The sequence below is a fragment of the Maniola hyperantus genome, chromosome 12, assembly GCF_902806685.2.
Source record: "Maniola hyperantus chromosome 12, iAphHyp1.2, whole genome shotgun sequence".
Taxonomy (NCBI): domain Eukaryota; kingdom Metazoa; phylum Arthropoda; class Insecta; order Lepidoptera; family Nymphalidae; genus Maniola; species Maniola hyperantus.
The window spans coordinates 9,976,401-9,996,488 of NC_048547.1; the positions used below are offsets into that span (position 1 = coordinate 9,976,401).

The 20,088-nt window shown below is 35.5% G+C and overlaps 1 protein-coding gene across 2 annotated transcripts in view; it reads left to right on the top strand.

Annotated features, from left to right (window-relative positions):
* Nucleotides 1-8,491: 8,491 nt before the first annotated feature.
* The window catches only part of nAChRalpha4 (nicotinic acetylcholine receptor alpha4), a 40,676-nt gene continuing 29,079 nt past the window's right edge, over nt 8,492-20,088 (top strand). For both annotated transcript variants that reach the window (XM_034973628.2, XM_034973629.2), the window contains exons 1-2: nt 8,492-8,741; nt 18,961-19,115. In XM_034973628.2, coding sequence (XP_034829519.1) covers nt 8,553-8,741; nt 18,961-19,115 — 344 coding nt within the window. In that variant the 5' untranslated portion in view covers nt 8,492-8,552. The remainder of the gene's footprint in view (nt 8,742-18,960; nt 19,116-20,088) is intronic.

The window sequence follows — 20,088 nt, forward strand, 5'->3', positions numbered from 1 at the left end:
TCAGCTAGTAATTTTATAAAGCAAACACGTCTACATATATATATATACTTTTTTTCGAAGGCCTATTAGACGAATACTAAGCCATTACCAAACCTTGTATAAACACTAAGAATGGCCTCATTGTAATAACTTTAGGCGTGGTTTAAGAAGACGCTGTCTATCCCACACAACACACGAGTTTCTTTCTATTGAGTATTATGTGGTTTGACGTCTTTAAACTGCGCCTAAGTAAATAAATAATAGGTATTATTTATTTATTTTACTTATTAGTACTGATTAAATACTTAAGGTAAACATTTATTAAATATCTACTATAGGTATAAGCATGGTAGGCGGGCTGGTTTTTTTTTGAAAGAAACTAGGGAAGAAACCGAAATAAATAAAAAATGATGACAGATAAAATCTAATTATTGCACCAGCCACCAGTTTTGAAAGATTAGGGTAAAACGTTAACATTATCCGAGAGAGCCACTCGAGTCAAGAACGAGGGGGTAGAAATGAGCAAGGTTTTTGTGCCGGTCATTTGTCAATGTCCAGTAGGTATATAAGGTAGGTACCTACTGTCGACGAGGGGCTGATAGGAAAAACTTAAATCGGAAGCCGATTGAAAGCTATAAAAATACATTAGGTAGGTACCTTCAGTTATGGGATAGAATAAAATATTTGAATATACCACAGAAAACTAATTAATATAATAGTTACGGGTTGTAGATACGAACCTAACTAGTAACTAGCTAATTAGTTTGAAAAAGTGTAGGTAGGTACTAGGTACCTAGCGTTAAAAAGGAATGAAAGCTGAGTGGACAACTGTTAGCACTATCAAAATTAAAATCTCGCTAAATAATAACTGAAGTAAAAGTTTTTTAACCTGACTTAAGATTTCAGGCGTGGGGTGTGGAATTTCGGTTGTTTTTTTGTTCCTAACAGAGTAGTATTAAGGTCTTCACACAATACCTACTGACAATACATAGACTCGAGTCGACGCATCTCCGACTCTACTCAAAATCTTTATATCGTGTTCCTTATGGTGGAATTTTGTACATTGAAATGTACGTTGCATGGACCAGACGTGGTCTACGCGTCGTACACTTCTTTCAATTAAATATTGAAAATTCCATTCCGTAAGTAATACGAAATTATGCATTAAAAAAAAATCGGGAAGTATCTTACCTAGGTTTCTTGACAGACTCGATAGACAGGCAACGAAGTGATCTTATAAGGGTTTTTTCCTATTGATGTACGGAAACCTAAAAATCTACTACTTATCAAATGAAATAGTACTTATTTACAAATCTTATATAGCAAGTAAGTAGTCAATTGAGTTCGATATCCTGCTTACCTACTATCACTGGTATCAGGAATTTCTCCACTCTCCTGACAGCCTTAAACGTTCACACATTGACCTGAACGTGTTGGCATTGAACTAAAAAATTGTAATTAATTACAAATTATTTTTAATTCTTTCTGGCATGTATCAAAACATCCACAGCTGAAATGCATGGTGCAGTTCAAAATATTCTCCAAATCATATCTGACGTCACTCACTAATTTACTAATCCCAAATTTCACTCTATCAAATACTTATCATACTTAGCCCACTAAAGAATGTTGGATCACTGTTGACCTGAAAATAAAAATACAATATCAAAATTTAAATTACCTCCGACATGTAGAAATCAATCGGTCTTCGTTTCATAAACCGGACATTCTGTAGGTAGATAACTGTTTTTCATGAAACATAGCTCAGAATCATCCCAAATAAACCCCTCCGAAAAGAAAACTACATTTAAATCGGTCTATCCGTTTGAGATCAATGGTGATGCCACATGCAAACGTAGGTACATACACAGAGAGTTATCTTTCTAAGATTTAAACTTATAAGCTCATTTCTTAGCCGGGAGGTAAAATAGATAGGTAGGTTTAATTGAGACATCACTGAATTACATTATTGATAGAAATACTTCTAAATAAATCAGTAATTTTATAAAGTTTAGAAAATGTCTTTACCAACTGCACTGTTAGGCACAACATTAAAATTATTACTATATTTTTCATTTTGTTAGTAATATGTAAACAGTTGTTTTACTATAGACCTGTAATTTATGACTGATGTGCAAATATTGCACCATAGAATATAAAGTAGACACGTACCATTGTGTGCATAAGTTGTTTGAGAAGTCTGTTAAAATTATTCCGAAGCGAGGTTTTTGGAGGTGGATAAAACTTTACCTTTATCTATTTTCTTCTTTTTTACTGTTTGTTCTAATTGGTATTTCTAATGAATAGATAATTTCTTAATGGTTATGTTAGTCTGGTACCTGTTCGCTTATAACTTCAAAACTACTGCTGGCTGTGCTGATCGTGAAAATGTTATTCCTCAAGAAGTTGCGTCATTCATCTTCAAAGTAAATAAGCCATCCTGACAGTATTCCCGAGTTTACAAATTTTGGAAGTTCAGATTTGAATTTCTAGTTTTTCGCAGTTCGTCCGATTAACCGATTTCGACGAAGTTTGGTAAATACCTACCTACCTATCTAGATAGCTTGGATCCTGCATACGGATTATAGGCTACTTTTATCCCAGTAAATCTGAGAGCTCCCTCGGGATATTTATGAAACCTAAATACACGCGGGCGAAGTCGGGCATCATCTAGTTTCAAATATAATATGTAAAGCTAAATAGGTACTAAAGATTTTATCGAAAGTAAAATACCATAAAAGTTTTAGAGGCGTGGTTTCTTTTCTTTATTAATTATATCTATCACGCGTCGCAATTTTATTATAACAAACGATATTAAAGTCGTTTACGTTATCCCGAGAATAAAGCTTGTTTGACTGCGCGGGAGGCAGCTGTGAGCCTAAATCCGTATTTACTTATATCTTTCGTCTTCGCTCATATCATTATCTTATTATGGTATAGCTATAAAAATACGGTTACCTGGCAACTAACAACTTTTAGGTAGACAAACCTAGTAGAATGTATTTAAATATTTTATAGGTATAGCATCTAGATATGACTATTTTGTACTTACCTAAAATTTTCCATCTATTTAAAAATAAACCATACCTTATTACGAGTACGTAAAGTTCCTACTTTACATCGAAATAATATCTCGACAGTATTGCATCTAGACACATTGTACCTTTACTTAGAAGCAAATCTGATTTTCATACTATTTTTTTTATCTTAACAGCACTAAAAGTAGGTAGGGTAAAACACCCAGTAGTCAGCCTTTTAGTGAGTGATTAAATTTTGTTTATTAGTATTTTAAATATTAAACACTATGCATAAAAACAACCACTTGTTTGTGAAAGATTATTTATTAAATTAACTAAAAAAATTAACAAAATATTATGCTATTGTTAGACTCATAGAAAAAATTAACAATAATCATATTATGGCACTTTTTCCCAGTGCTCAGCCTCATTTTTCCACAAGTCAGCCATGGCTTACCCTAAAGTCAGCCTCTCACTTACTTTGCATATTTGGCATAGAAATTTCTTATTATATGTATTTTCATACATATCCCCAGCGAATTCAGTGCATTTTAAATGGTATGGTACTATTTAAAATGCACTTATCACTGGGCACTTATCACTTATCGCAGGGCAATTATCACATCCTATATTTTTCAGGTCGTTGATTTCGGTATCGCTAGTCAATTCCTCTTCAAAATTATAACATCTTATACTGTTTAAAGCACATAATATCTTATTTTTCTTCCTCTTTTTACTTTTTTAGAACTCAACTGCTTTTCCGCTTTCCTTTTTTGTAATTCTTCTTTCTTTTTTGTCTCTCTTTTTTTCATTACGATTTTTATTTAATATTTCGTTCCCTTTCAGTTCTTTCATTTCTTCTTTTTGTCTTTCAAATTCTCTCCACACTCTCACTCTCCTATTCATGACATGATGGAACTCTAAAACAAGTGATTTTCAGTCTAAAATAACTGTACATAAATTAAACTCTACTTCAAAAGGCTTTAAGGTGCTATTTAGAGCAACAGGACTGACGGTTGGTTACTGGATTCATAAAGCCATTGGTCGGCCACTAACATGCAATTACATTTGTACGCGGCTGACTACTGGTAAAATACACTTTTCGTCTTAGAAAAGTTAAGCTCAAAGTATTGAGCAAAATTGGAACTATTCGCTTCGTTAATATCAGCTAAATCTAAGATATTCCCCTAAAAACTAGTAGTCAGCCGCTTATGGCTGAGCACTGGATCTACAGTTAAAATTCGAAACCCAGTAGTCGGCCACCTTAATTACAACATATTAAACAAATAAAATGCATGTAATGGTTGATTTTATCGCAAAATAAACATTTTATTGTAACACAATAAAATTATCCACCGCAAATAACAACATATAGGCACAAAAACTTACCAAAAACTTTACGGGTTTCCTGAAGACAAAAAACAGTAACAATAGCGCGTCTAGTCATGTCTGTGACGGCGGTGCAAATGAATGAACGAGCGTAGCTCGTCTCATTGATATGATATTGGTTTGTATGTCTGCGTATTAGCCAATAGAGAGACAAGGATTCGTTCAAACGTTATTTTAATGGTGTACACAAATTTTAACACTATTTATAGGGAAATAATGTCTGTTAAGGCTGACTACTGGTGCACGGCTGACTAGCGGGTGTTTTACCCTACTATGTCTAATGAAAACCAATAGTAATTTTGTCGTTTACAGCGGCCCATGATAAAATTGAACGTCTAAGCAAGGACGATGCGATAGAGGAAAATGTAATTCCTTTGGGATTATTCCTTCAATGATACATAGGCACTAGGTAGGAATAAAATAAACAGACGAAATAAGTATTTCAAAATCCGTAAAAAGCAACTTGAAAACCTATTGCAAAAAAGGGGCACCTTGAAATTGAATAGGGATGTTGAATAAGTAATAAAAACTTCATTGCACATTTTGTATACAAATAACATTAAAAAAACCGGCCAAGTGCGAGTCAGACTCGCGCATTGAGGGTTCCGTAATACAATCGTATTTTATCGTAATTTTGCACGATAAATCAAAAACTACTATGCCTAAAAATAAATAAAAATCTGTTTTAGAATGTACAAGTAAAGCCCTTTCATATGATACCCCACTTGGTATAGTAATCTTACTCTGAAAGTTGAAAATAGCAATATTTGTTCATGAACACATTTTAATTTTTTTTGGGGTGATGTAACCACAAATTCACGGTTTTGGGATTTTTTCCTTTACGTGTGCTATAAGAGCTTCCTACCAGCGAAATTTCATGATTCTAGGTCAAAGGGAAGTACCCTATAGGTTTCGTAATCGTGTTATAGTATTGAGGGACGTAGAGTAGATCTCAACGTCAAGATACATAACTTGTTGTTAGTCTAATCCAGTCAACGACATACAACATACGAATGCTCCGTGAAATGGAAAAATCTTTTACTCAAGTTTTGAAAAGCTTTCTCGTGTAACTTTGATATATTATATTATGCCTAATACCGTTAAATGAAAGGGTCTCGAAGGTCAACGGGCCTATTCTGTTCGTGTAACTTGAGATTTGAAGTAAATTGTTCTAAGTAGGAGCGGATTTTATAGCTATTACACCCTGCTCTAACGTAGAGTATAACAAAGTACGTTTCCGATTTTAGTGTTTTATTGCTTTTAAAACCCTTGTGTATATAAACCCTTCTCACTCTGAGAGGAGACCCGGCTCAGTAGTGGGCCGGTAATGGGTTGTTCATGATATATACCTACTCGTAATTCTGGGCTGAGTTTGTTGTGGGCTTCGTCTCAGACTAGGGGGCTTTTTATGCTCATGCTCAGCTCATGTCTTAGTTTCATATTTAACATGATGATGATTAATATCAGTAATATCACCATTACATCGATTATACAGCCTATACTATGTATAATCTTTTCATATCAATATTGATAACTATTTTAAAAATCTATAATTAGATAAGTGAGTACAGTACAGCCAAAGTGAAACAATATGTAGTGATTTATTAGAGTTTCACGTGTTTGAACCTGAACCGAATTTTACCCCCATTGCAGTGTTTACCTACGAACTACGTAATTTATTACCCACTCATATTAATCCGCTTATATTCAGATTAATAAAGCGTTACTAAAATAAAGAACTAGGGCAAATTATTATGATCCTCATTGTGGCCACTTCTGAAACTAGCTGTTTGCAGCGATAAATAATCCCGACTAATATTATAAAGGCGAAAGTTTGTATGTGTGTGTGTGTATGATTGTTACTCCTTCACGCAAAAACTACTAGACGGATTTGGCTGAAATTTGGAATGAAGATAGATTATACCCTGATACATAGGCTACTTTTTATCCCGGAAAATCAAAGAAGTCGCGGGCATCAGCTAGTATTATTATAATTATAAACAAAAGTATAAAATAATGTAATTATAAATTTTTCTAATTAATGTATACTTCTTCAAAGTGATAGACATCGAAAGAGTTATAGTTTCAGTATAAGTATAGGTAGTCGCCAGAGGAACAGTTTGTGTACAAAGTGCAGGGTGCGGAGTACAGGGTGCGGGATGCTGGGTGCAGGTGCAAGACAGGGACATACTGGCTTAGTTCTAAAAAAACTATCACATTTAGAAGTGATTCAATAACTTCTGTTAAGCCACATTTTGAAGTCTCACAACTTTTTCGATTTATCATAAAGTCGATTCTTCATAAAGAGCTTAAAAATTCATATTTCTGAAATGGCCACTTTGAGTGCCAAGATCTTGTATTTTGTCCATTGTCCTTTATCAAACTTTCTGAACTAATCTACTAACCAAATTGGCTACTAAACAACACTAGATCTGATAGCATTCATGTCATGTACGCCTATTGCGTATCTCACCGGTGAGTAAATTACCTAATTTAGTTGTCCACAACGAAAACTGTCCAACAAATAATTGCGATAATGTGTCCATGCTATTCCGATCAGTTGGTCACCGAAGTTACCCAATAACAAAGCCATTCGTTATATTGCTACGCAAGCTACGACAGCTACGCAGCTACAGAAATAAACTACGAAGTTCGAGGGACGAAGCACAAAGGCAATGGAATTTGAGATCTCTCGTTTCTTAAAAAAATATTGCTTGTGTTATTATTAGATACACGAAGATATTCTGAAAATTAAACTGTTTGATTAAAAAAAAATAGTTAATAAGTTAACTTAGTGTGGGGGTGCCGGGTTCAAACTTTATACAAAACTAGTTGATGGCCGCGACTTCATTCGCGTAGACATACGGTTTTTTTTAAATCTTTTTTTAAATTCTCTTTAATTTTCCGTGATAAAAAGTAGCCTATGTCCAGGGGTCTTTATCTATACCCATGCAAAAAATTCACGTCGATCCTTTGCTACGTTGCGACGTGATTGAAGGACAAGCCAATAAATCAACAAACAAACACACTTTCGCATTTATAATATGGGCCGTGATAACACAGTGGTCTTCACAAGAATTTTTTAAATTTTATAAGGCATTATTTTCACTGACCGTGTAGGCGTCAACAAAGAGTGCTTCATTCAAGGGGCACGGCTTTATCGACTCGGAAGTATTTATAGATTACTGGATGCACTGGGAAGAGGCAATATTAGATAGTGCATAATATTGCTGTCCAAAAAATATTGTCAGATATCTTTTTATAATATTTTGCTGAAATAGGGCTATTTATTTATTTGTTCTGTTTAGAGCAAAAGTCAGTGCGCGCCAGACCTTCATTATTTTATAAAAGCTGAAAGTTTATCTGCGTATTGTCCCCAAATTGGATTTCTAAAGCTATTCTGAAGAAAATAGAAAATATTAAAGTTTATACTTTGACGTAAGATTTTTATACCTTTATTACCTGTTATCTCCCAAAGCCACCATGAAAGAAAAATCCAAACAAACAATCCCATTGTTGGGGACAATATGCAGAGAAATTTTCAGCTTTTATTAAATAACGAAGGTCTGGCACGCGCTGGCTCTTAGTCCATAGGCTTATATCTGGCATGCGTTTCCACTTGCAACGTGACTCGCGCGCCACCTATTGTACGTTGATGTGTTAAAAATCTGTCTGTACAACTACAAAGTTTCAATTTAATTGGATGAACGATGCGCGAACGCATTTAAGACAGACAAGCAAACATTAATTTTTATGTAGGTAGGTAGGTATAAATTTCATTCAGAAAATTTTGCCCACGGCCTAGTAGTTTTGCAAAAAGTGTAGTCAATATTCAGATGGTAATTATTTGTACTGACAAATACTAATCTCAAGTACTTTATAAGCAATTCACAACAGCGCCGCAAGTTGACGAAGCTTAGCGATAATTACTCAAGTCAGAACCTGATCAAAATACGAAAGAGTTTAGAGTCGTGAAGGGCGCGCGGCGACAGGGAGCGAGGCCGAAGGCGCGGAAAATACAGCAAGGCAGACGAGGCGAGGCGAGGCAGGCGAGGGCGGGCGGCGGCGCGGGCGTGAGGCGGGTCGCGCGGCAGTCGGCACCGCGTCGCGCCCGGGCCGCTCGCTGCTCCGCGCCCCTTACGTAACGATGCCCGAGCCAGGGAGCTGATGGCCGCGCTCGTCTGGTGGCTGGCGGCCTGCTGCCTCGTGCGCGCCGTCGCCGCCGGCAACCCCGACGCCAAGCGCCTCTACGATGACCTCCTCTCCAACTACAACAAACTCGTGCGCCCCGTCGTCAACACAACCGACGTGCTTCGCGTCTGCATCAAGCTCAAGCTCAGTCAGCTCATCGATGTCGTAAGTGCGCCCTGCGATCCTGTAAATGCACTTCGTATTCCATAGTAATTATTGTGAGATGCGACTGACCTACATCGGCATTTGAATGCATTGTGCATGAATTCTTATTTGCACTTGCGCGCTGCATTTGGAATTTAAATAGACACAAATCACGACCAGCGACCCAGTTTTTGATCGCAGTACTACACAAACCTTGTAAAAGCTTTTGAAGTGAGAGCGTTCAGTCAGTGTCATCTTCGCGCTTTCTCGTATCTCCATTCTCGCGCGGCGCGGCGCCGCGCTGTCTCTGGTTATGCATTGTGAATCGGATTCCATAAATGTTTTGAATGGGAGATCGCGCGGTTACTGTTTGTTAATAATTTTCATTAACCGACTTCAAAGAAAGTGCCAATGAGGTACCAATGTGGAGTCACAAAACAATATGAAGGACAGACGGTTCGTGCGGCTAATTGGCGCCGGCTCCAAAAATATTATTATAGAACTACAATAACTCTTGTATACATACGTAATATAATCGGTAATAAATTAAATTATTTTGTACTTTTTAGTGTTTGGTTTGTGGTTATTGAAGTCGTTTTTTTGCAAATGAGAAAGCCAGTAATAAAACGAAAATATTTTCCTTCTATTCCTATTAGAACTTAGATATTACAATAAAATGTTATTTTAAAGTAATAAAAACCGGCCAAGTGCGAGTCAGACTCGCGCGCCGAGGGTTCCGTACTACATTCGTATTATTTGACATTTTGTACGATAAATCAAAAACTATTATGCGTAAAAATAAATAAAAATCTGTTTTAGAGTCTACAGGTAAAAAAGCCCTTTCATATAATACCCCACTGTACCTCTGTTTTTTCTGTTCCGTGGTACCTATAGTAATCTTAATTTGAAAGTTGAAAATACTAATTATTTATTCATGAACACATTTTTTTGTATGTAACCACAAATTCACGGTTTTTTGGATGTTTCTCTCTCATCAGTAAAAATTTTACCTAAAATGCTTATATTGACGTAAAAACAGCGCAACAAGTTATTTATTGTATTTTAAATTATATTTCCGATGCTTTGGGTACTATTATAAAAACTACTTAACTTTTTTTATTAATCTTAGCCCTTAAGGAATCTGCCCTTGAATGAGTATTCAATATCCATTCATCAAGGCGTACAGTCCAGTGCAACTAATAATGTATTCATTGCTTTATATTCTTACTTCAAAGTGAAGATCAAGGAAAGTTGATGGTTTTACCATAAATCGATGGCCATTATGCAAAACATGTGCCGAATCACTTGACCTAATATTGGCTTCTCCGTGATCCGTTTTGCAATATCAATACATTTTTATTTTTTTGTTTTGTTTTATTATCATAAGACATGATAGCAGGGGGGCGTAAGTATTTTCTTGATGATGGCAGGCGTTATAAAAAAAGATTGGCAACTGAGAACAACGATGTGATAAGCTATGTAAATAAAGTGGCCCTGGCGCGGTGGGTTTAACATGCATCCCTCATACTTGGGGGACATAACATGCTTGGGCTCCGTGCGTGCGAAATGAAGATCAGTAAGAGCCGTTTGGACGTGATTCTGAAAAATCACAATCGTATTGTTGGTTAATCCCTGCCTATTTTCTGAAATTTCATGTAACAATGTAACATGATAAAATAGATAGCTAAAGGTATCTACTTATTTCTATTTTTAAAATGGTCAAGACCTCTGCATTATCGTCGAGCCGTTTAGGCGTTCACTGCTGGGCATAGGTATCTTGTGTAGGGTCTTCCATCAGACGCCGCATCATGAAAAAGCTATTAGGGGTTTGGGTGTTATATTATCACTAATTACAACGCGTCCTTACTAAGGACTTCCTGTCGACAAATGAATAAAATAAATAAGATAGAGTCCTATTCATACAGAACTTTCTTATTGCATTCTTTCAAACTATACCTAAGTTCTACGTTTCTAAGCTTTACCTAAATTCCTTGTGCTGTAATGAGTTTCGCCATTAATAAAGTTTCACTAATAATTCAATAATAAATTACCTACTATGGCGTAAATAGGTACCTACAAGTTCAGTATGGCGCCATATCTACGGCCGCCATATTGAACTTTTTTCAAAAAAAATATAGCCAGTGTGTGTCACTCGGGACGATCGATGTAAGGATTCTAACGATACCCTATACATCCAAATTTGTTCAGGCATATAGAAGTTACGGTGGAATAAAGAAATCATAGGTACGTACCTACATGAACCCTGAAAACGATCCACATTTTTTCCTTGGGTAGTCGTGTAAAAACAGCCATGTGAAGAAATTCGTATCAGATAAGTTCAGTTATTTCTGGGATTCCAACATTTCTCTTAGAACGCATAAGTCGAGTCACTCCTAAATAATAATAATATCTGTTTATATGTAGATAATGGGCAATGGCTTCTACCACAATGTAATAGAAAATTTAAAACAAAATGTCCCCAAAGTTACGTTCCATTTGTCCTGGATAAATCTATAAATAACTTATTGAACTTGGTAAGGAAAGGGAGTACGGACTCCGCAGTGCTAACTACGCATCGAGCTAGAGCAATCATATAAGTATTTTGTAAGACAGAGCCCAACAATACACTTTGATCCCTAGATTCTTTAATCGATCACTAAAAAAGTATCTTTATTGAAGAAATGTACCTACTTTGCATGTTAGACTTAACATTTTTTCTTGAATATCATTTACTAAGTAGGTACATTAAATATAAATGATTATATACCTAACATAGATAGGTGTATAAACAAGTTTAATGTACCTACCTGTAACTACCTATACGTTTACCACAAAGTTTAAATTATTACCGTAACTGCTCGCACAAAATACGCGATTCGAATTTCATAGTCCGTTAAACCGACCGATCCAATGTTTTTCAGGTCACGTGTTGTTGAAACTTACTGAAAACTGAGGATTGGGTGCATGTAGGTAACGAAAATGGCAATTTTACTAATCAAAACGAGTCTTTCCTTTTTTAGAATTTGTTCAAAAAAGGAAAAAAGCTGGCAAGACAAACCTATTAGGTTTAACTCGAAAACAAAACAATCGAGATGGCCCTACAAATACACAATTATGAAATACTAAGAATTTGTTTTAGTCACAGCTAACATTATATTACTTGTAGTTTACATTATGAATCAGTATTTACTTATTTGATGTTTCAATATTATTTATTTTTAGCATTAGACACACAGAGTACAATACGTTGCTGACATAACGAAGGCACCTCTGGTTATCCCAGCGCTGCTTGTGAATAGGTACAATACCAGTAACGAAGAGAAAAAAGTTTCGGGAAACTCGTATACAATATGGCCCATCCGTGTCATAGAATATGCATCGTTCGTATTCATCGAAAGTGCAAAATGTAAATGACAAAATATGGGTGATGTTTGAATATATTTTGAACACTTTTGAGTAAATCTGAATGGATAAAATAAAAGTTATAATGTAGTTAAATCATACATCTCGAGTCGAGAGTATTCAGAATGTTGATTACATCACACATTTAACAAATTACTTACATGATATCGTCAAACAAGGAAAGATAAATTATTAAAAATGTTAAGCACCATACGCAGCTAAGTACCTGCTTACCTATAGCCTACTTGAATTATACCTATATTGTACAATATATTCCAACCTATACCATACATATTCTCTCATCTACGCTACGGGTCGAAATGAGAACCTCCCCCTTTTTGTACAATATAATACAATAATACTTAGGTACAATAATGGATATTGGATAGTAAGACATGGTTAGTATATAAGTCCCGCAAATTGCTATTGCGCTGAAACCATGTTTCATTAACATCGAAATGACGACATTTTGACGTCAGCCGAAATAAAAATATACAATCAGCTCGAAACTTCATGCTAGTGCTGACGTCACTAAAATGGCGGCCATGCGTATTAGCAAATTGCGGGACTTATAAGATGAAAAATAAAAGAATAAAACGACCTATAGTTATTTCGATCTTTAAATATTATTACGTAATACGTACCTATGTGTATCCCCTTCTTTTCTGTTATCAAGTAATTTGTGGGCAAATTTTTTTGTGCGTTTCCTACGCACCGATAAAGAAAACGGAAAACTAATTCATCATCATCATGATCAACCCATCACCGGCTCACTACAGAGCACGGGTCTCCTTGCATAGTGGGAAGGGTTTTGGCCATAGTCTACCACGCTGGCTATGTGCGGATTAGTAGACTAATTACTCAGACTTAAATAATGCTCATCTTTGATCAAAATCACTCGGAGATAATGTTGCTCCACCAGGTGAAAGAATTTTCAAAATCAGCTCATTAGTTCTGGAGATTGCATCCTACATCCAAACTTACAAAACTTCTTGATAATATTAGTGTAGAAAAGAGATTGTAGAAAATAAGTAGAAATTTTAGGCAAGTATGTACTATCTACTAGGTATTATCTACACTACATGCATGGGCTGGGCATGGCCGATGGGCATGTGCATTCTGATTGCTGCATTATCAAAGGAGACTATGCATAGAGCGACGTCGATATTTGAAATTAATGATACGTCTTTAGAAATATCAAGTTCGATATAAAAAGGTATACAAATGACAAATGCAACGGGAACAAGCCACTCTTTACATTCCCCGATGCAATTTGATCAGTTGTTGTTTTTGGATTTGTTTTAAAGAAAACGAGCTATTTCCCCAATGGAATCGAATTCTAGAAGAACACAATAAAAAGAACACAGAAAGAGAAAGATGTAAAATATTGTTTGATGTTTACACAGCATTAATTATGGTTCTCGACTTTATTTCTGCGTCATATTCACACCATTAATATTCTAACCCTCTAATGATAATTAATGGTTTTGACAAAAGGACTGAAATCTCTAAACCTGACTTTCAGATGAAAAAAGTGATTGGTAAATATTTACGTCAGCTCAACCCATCGCCGCCGCACCGGGCTACTAAGTACTGAGACTGAGAAGAAGGTTAAGAGCCATATCTGGCCAAGTGCGAGTTGTAGACTTCACACACCTTTAAGAAAATCATAAAGAATTTTTAGGCATGCTGGCTTACCTCACGATATTTCCTTTATCGAAAAACAAGTGATATTCATTTAATTACCTCAAATGCACCTAACTCCGAAAAGTTAGAGGTGCGTGCCCGGGATCGAATCCCGAAGTATTAACCTTTAGTCTATCGCCACATTAGGCTAGGGCCTTTGCTTATAGATATAGTTAAATGTACCCACCTACTCATCTCCCCTTTTAAGTACAATTCCAACAGTGTTTCGCATTCCACATTCTTTGTAATACCTTTTGCTTACCTTTTAGTGTGAAGAATTATTTCCATTCGTGTATTTTATGTCGGCACCGTTCCGGGAATAGCTTGAAGTATTACGTGTTCCCAGTCACGAGTGGGGCCTCTAGGTTAGATAACATTTAATTGTATTGGGATCCTTTTTTGAACAGTTTTATTTAGCCTTACTTTCATTTGATTCCAATCTTGCAATGGAATTTTCAATTATCTGCTACCGATAGATTCTTCTAGAACTTCCTGCACGAATTTCGTTCGGCCATAACCGTATATTTTGTTAACCCTGGGGCCGGGCTCCAACTTTTCATTCCTGATGCTGGCAAGGGTACTTTTCAAGGTCACATAATATATACCATTAGGGTTTAGGATTGCAATTGCAAATTGTATTGATATCATGAATACAAAGTATCTATGGACTTTCGTATTGTTACTTCAGATTCCAACTCCTCAATCCGATAATATTTTGTTTGTTTTATAAACTCTTTATTGCACTAGCAAAAAAAGAATGTAGGTACATAGGCGAACTTAATACCTAGAGGTATTCTCTTTCGGTTAACCTTTGGTAATGGGAATAGAGTGACAGAACAGTGCTGTGGCAAAGTATATGCAATGTGAGGACCGCGGGTTGACGATTATTATAATTCGTATTTTGAGTAAAATAAAATCGTTTTACTTTTAATTTACTTGTTAATAATACAAATGCATGTTAAAGGAAACTAGGTTAGTAATACTTAATTTGTTTGTAACTAGATGATGTCCGCGATTTCGTCCGCTTGGATTTAGGTTTTTTATAAAACTCTGATTTTCCGGGGAAAAGGCTGCCTTTAACAATTTCCGGGATGCAAGCTACCTCTGTCCAAATTTCATCAAAATCGGTTAAACTAAATGGATCATATTAATCCTAGTGCACTATCGAATAAACTATTTTTGTTCTATAAATGTTAAAATTTTATTGTTATTACTAGTTATAAACCGCTTACAATATTAGGTATGTGATTAAACAAGTATTATATTAATAAAGTAGGTAAATAAGTACTCAAGCAAAGTTAATTAGATTCGGCATTAATACTCTTTAGCGAACTTCCGCTGTTATAGCGAAAATTGAGCTTTAAACTTTGTAACCTCTATTTTAATTACATTGAACAGTTTTAGTTGTCACTTCTTTAAAACATATTTTTAAGTGTTTTATCTTAAGTAGACAATTATTGGAGCAGAGTGGAAAGGAATTCTCAATCCTTTTATTTTAAAGTAGGTATTTTTAATTGCAAGGGAAATTGAATGACCGCGATCTCTATCATAGAGACCGTCTGAGAAAGATTGAAGAAAATTGTCTTGCTGATAAAATCTCTTCGGAAACTAGGTTCTTATGTGGTAAGTATTATATATATTTTGTAAATAAATCTTTTTTAAATAAATAAATCTAATCTAAAGTTGTATTAAGTAGGTACCTATTTGTAGCGCTACGTAGAAAAATACCTAGATTTAGATATAATAGGTACCTATGCATTGTAAATATTATGGCGTTAGGTACCTAAATTTAAATTTATCTATCATCATTATCATGATCAACCCATGACCGGCTCACTACAGAGCACGGGTCTCTTCTCAGAATGAGAAGGGAAAGGGAAATACCAGGTGGCCATAGTAAATTAGGCCCTTAGGTGCCCACACATGAAACTGTATGGAATCAAGAGTAGGTATATAATACCGCAAATTATTGGTAAAAATATGGATTTAAAAAAGTGATGTTAAGAATTCTGTAAAACTGAGGTTGACACTACTTACTAACACTACTTTTCTAAAAATCTTTCTGTAGTGTTCACAAATGTATCACAAAAAACGTCTCGTAGTCTGCCTGACATCTTTAAAAGTTTACTTAAAGAAACCGGTCAAGTGAGAGTCGGACTCACACACGTAGGGTTTCGTACCATTGTACAAGAAATAACACTTTTTTTGTGATGTAACCACAAATTCTGAGTTTCCGGATTTTTCCCTTTACTTGTGCTATAATACATTATTGCTACTTGCCAAATTTCAATTCTAAGTCATTGGAAAGTACCATACAGGTTTTGATTTCCTTGATGACATACCTACTATCTATAGAATTGTGTACACGGTCAGTATTATTTTGACTTACCTAGTATAAATTGTGTAAGTACATGGTCAGTCAGGCTTTAAGTAATGTAAAACTACATACCTGTAAACTTCGCTGAATCAGCTATTATAGACAGCTTTTAGCTAACTTGCGAAACTTTTCAGAGTAGTACCTAACTAAACTTTGCAGAGTAGGTAACTTTGTACTTCTAGTCCAAGACTTGCCGGACATGGTACGAATTTTAAAATCCTCTAAAAGTAGGACCTACGTGTATCATGTTACGATTTTATACGTAGGTCAACAAAGACTGCGCCATGTATCATGTTGTATCACACTTTATTAATTACATGTAACTATTTAAACAAATAAAAGAGACATTCTCACAATATTGTATTTTATTAGGCCACTTTTAACAATTGAACATTTTAGTGAGTACTTTCGACTCTCAAGACCATAGAGCGAGTGCTGACCACAGATACTAACCTATGATAGTATGCTACACTACGTGTTACCGCATCGAAAGTCAAAACTATGTATGCAGTAACTTGATAAGTCGCGACTTTGTTAAATGTATTTAAATAAAGCTACACCACAGTCAAAGTTTGCGTTTGCATACAGTATTTAATTAACCTTATTCTGAGCGACCATTGTGGGTAAAATTTGACTACGGGCAAATAAGCAAACATTTCGAGCTTGGCATGTTTTCGAAAGGTATGTAAACATTTCCAGTCCTTTCGTCTAATGTCGTTTTGCCACTTACGGCGACCGATGTTAAGAGGTTTGCGTATAAATGTACCAAACCCTTACAACTAAATAGAAGCACCAATATTTAGGACGATGTACACTTCCTGCCCTCTATATAAAATAGTTGCCCATCATTATCTTGAGAAAAAGACAGAGCACGATCATTAAGTGGGTATATTATAATCATCATAGATCCTTATATCGTCGATCATAACATACAATTTCGTAGGAATCACGGTAACTTTTAATGAATAAATATTAACATTGGTTAACATGTTACCTATACATTTTATCGATCTTAAAGCAAAAACTGACTCTCTAGGCACAAAGAAGACACTTTAATAAAATAATATGTTTGACCTCTTGATAATATTGACATGCCAAGGTGAACATCCTTATAAGGGACATCTAGTTTGCTCTCTATACCTAAATATTATAGACTTTTTCTTTCTAATACCTACTTGTTTATATAGGTATACTTACTAATCGGTATGCTGGATGCCTTAACATTTGGCAAGTATCTAACTAGATAGAAAATGTTAAGTGCACCCAGCTCTTTCTGTATAAAAGTACGTAAGTACCGACCGAGACACTTTAGATATTTTATGCAGTAATACACTTACATAATTACACTTTATGCAGTAATAAAGGCATACTTTCCATTTTCTAAATGCCTAAATTACGACTTGTTCTGCATTAACATATTACGCAAAAGATAAGAAATTCAAAGAGGTTGCAACAAACTTTTCTAAACCTTAGGTACTAGAACTTTCTTCATGCTCAAATAGATGCAAATTAAATTACTATAAGCTAACTATGCTGCAGCATGTCGGTTGAAAAAAGTCAGTCTTATTGCTTTAAGTAATTAGGTATGTCTACCAGATAACCCTTCGTTCAAACCCAGAAAGTGATTGTGTTTTTAAGAATCTTTTATCCTCTTTGTTTAAAAGCTCTGTCGCTAATGCGCAAAGCCCTTTGTTTCTATTCACAACTAGCTGCCCCGGCGAACTTCGTACCGCCTAACATTCGATTCTTTTTTAGGATTTTGTTTAATTTTTTCTCTCCGTAAGAACCATCCCCGTACTTCAAGGAATATTATGAAAAAAGAATTAGCGAAATCGGTTCAGCTGTTCTCGAGATTTGCGATCAGCAACACATTCAGCGATTCATTTATAAATATACAGATTTACAAGAACTTAGTACTATAAACACTATCAAAAATCTAATTAATCCCGATGATTTATTATTTTTCTAAAACTGTACCTAATATTAATACCGACAGTGGATTGGAAAATATAACTAACTAGCTGATGCCCGCGACTTCGTCCGCATGGATTTACATTTTTCAAAATCCCGTGGGAACTCTTTTATTTTCCGGGATAAAACGTAGCCTATGTGTTAAACCAGGGTATAATCTATCTCCATTCCAAATTTCATCGAAATCCGTTCAGCCGTTTTTGCGTGATTGAGTAACAATCATCCAAACATCCAAACATCCACACTTTCACATTTATAATATTAGTAGGAATAGTAGGATTAGTAGGATTCCAATCAAATAATAAAATACTAAGTCTAGTAATCATCTAGTCAGATGATGCCGGCAACTTCTTCCGCATGGTATTCAGGTTGTTTTTAAAAATACGAGGGAACTCTAAATTTGCCGGGTTGTCCATTGCCAGGTGCAAGCTATCCCTGTAATTTTTGGCCAAAATTGTTTTAGCGGATGTTCCGTGAAAAGCTATCAGGCAGACACATTTTCGCAAAGTAGTAATATTAATATAGATGATAATAATAATTAATTATTATAGAAGTATCATCGACTTTTTCCAGACATAGGTACGATAGACAAATTCAACAAGCTAACCTGCATCTGCTTCACTAGGGTGGAATTTCTGACGATGCTTTCTTAGTAGCCTACCTACGTTCTTCGTTAAAATCTTAAGTTCCCTAGATCCTAAGTTGGTATCTACCTACCAACATACCTACGTCAATTTCGGACAGTCAGATTATTGTTTTATATTAGTACAAAGATAGATTGTAACAGGGAAAATATTGTTTCAGAACTTGAAGAATCAAATAATGACAACGAATCTCTGGGTGGAACAGTCATGGTATGACTACAAACTCCGCTGGGAGCCGCGGGAGTACGGCGGGGTGCACATGTTACATGTACCCTCAGACCACATCTGGAGGCCTGATATCGTTCTATATAACAAGTGAGATGGGCACACGCATTCAATTTCAACTTTAAATAACTTAAAAATTAGGCGAGGAGAAGCAATGCGAGGCAGAAAAATGTAAAAAAATGTAAAAAATCTTGGTTGGTTAGTTTTTTCTATAGTGTTATCATTTGTTTGCAAACTACACACTTTAATATAATGTACAGTAGAATTTGCTGAGGATGCCTTATCCTGAAAATTTCAGCTTTCTAGCGTCATCCAGACCAAAGCTATGACTGTTCAAAATTACGATGAAACGCTTCGAGAAAAGGGCCGTCCTTTGGTTTGTCTCGTCTTGGCGGGGGCACCGCTGTGCCCCCTGATATATTTCCTTCTTCGTTCTAGCTTATGACGTCATAATATTCCCGGCATTTTTTATTACTTGACGCCTGACGGACTAGAAGTTTTTGTAGTCCGTACAAAATGACTTCTCACGCGCGATTTCAACTCTATATGGGTCCATCCAGTTATGGACTTTGTTTTAAAACGTTTAACGTCCAAATTATATTACTTGCTGTAGGTAAGTAGTAAGTAGTATAAAGTATGAAATTTTATCATACCTACTTATTATCAAACCAAAAATATTTTCTCAACACTATTTGTATAACCCGCTTCTTTATAATAAGAACTAGCTGATACCCGCGACTTCGTCCGTGTGGATTTAGGTTTCTTAAAATCCCGTGGGAACTCTTTAACTTTCCGGGATAAAAAGTAACCTATGTCACTCTCCAGGTCTTTAACTATATCTATGCAAAAAAAAACGTCAATCCGTCATTCCGCTGTGACGTGATGGAAGGACAAACCAAAAAACCAACAAACCAATAAACCAACAAACAAACACACTTTCGCATTTATAATAAGGGTACTGATTAGGTACCTACTTACCTACCAACAAAATTCAATTCATGAACTATGAGTCCTCTGCATAAACGACTAATGTGTGGCAATTTATCAAAGCTATTGCATTTAG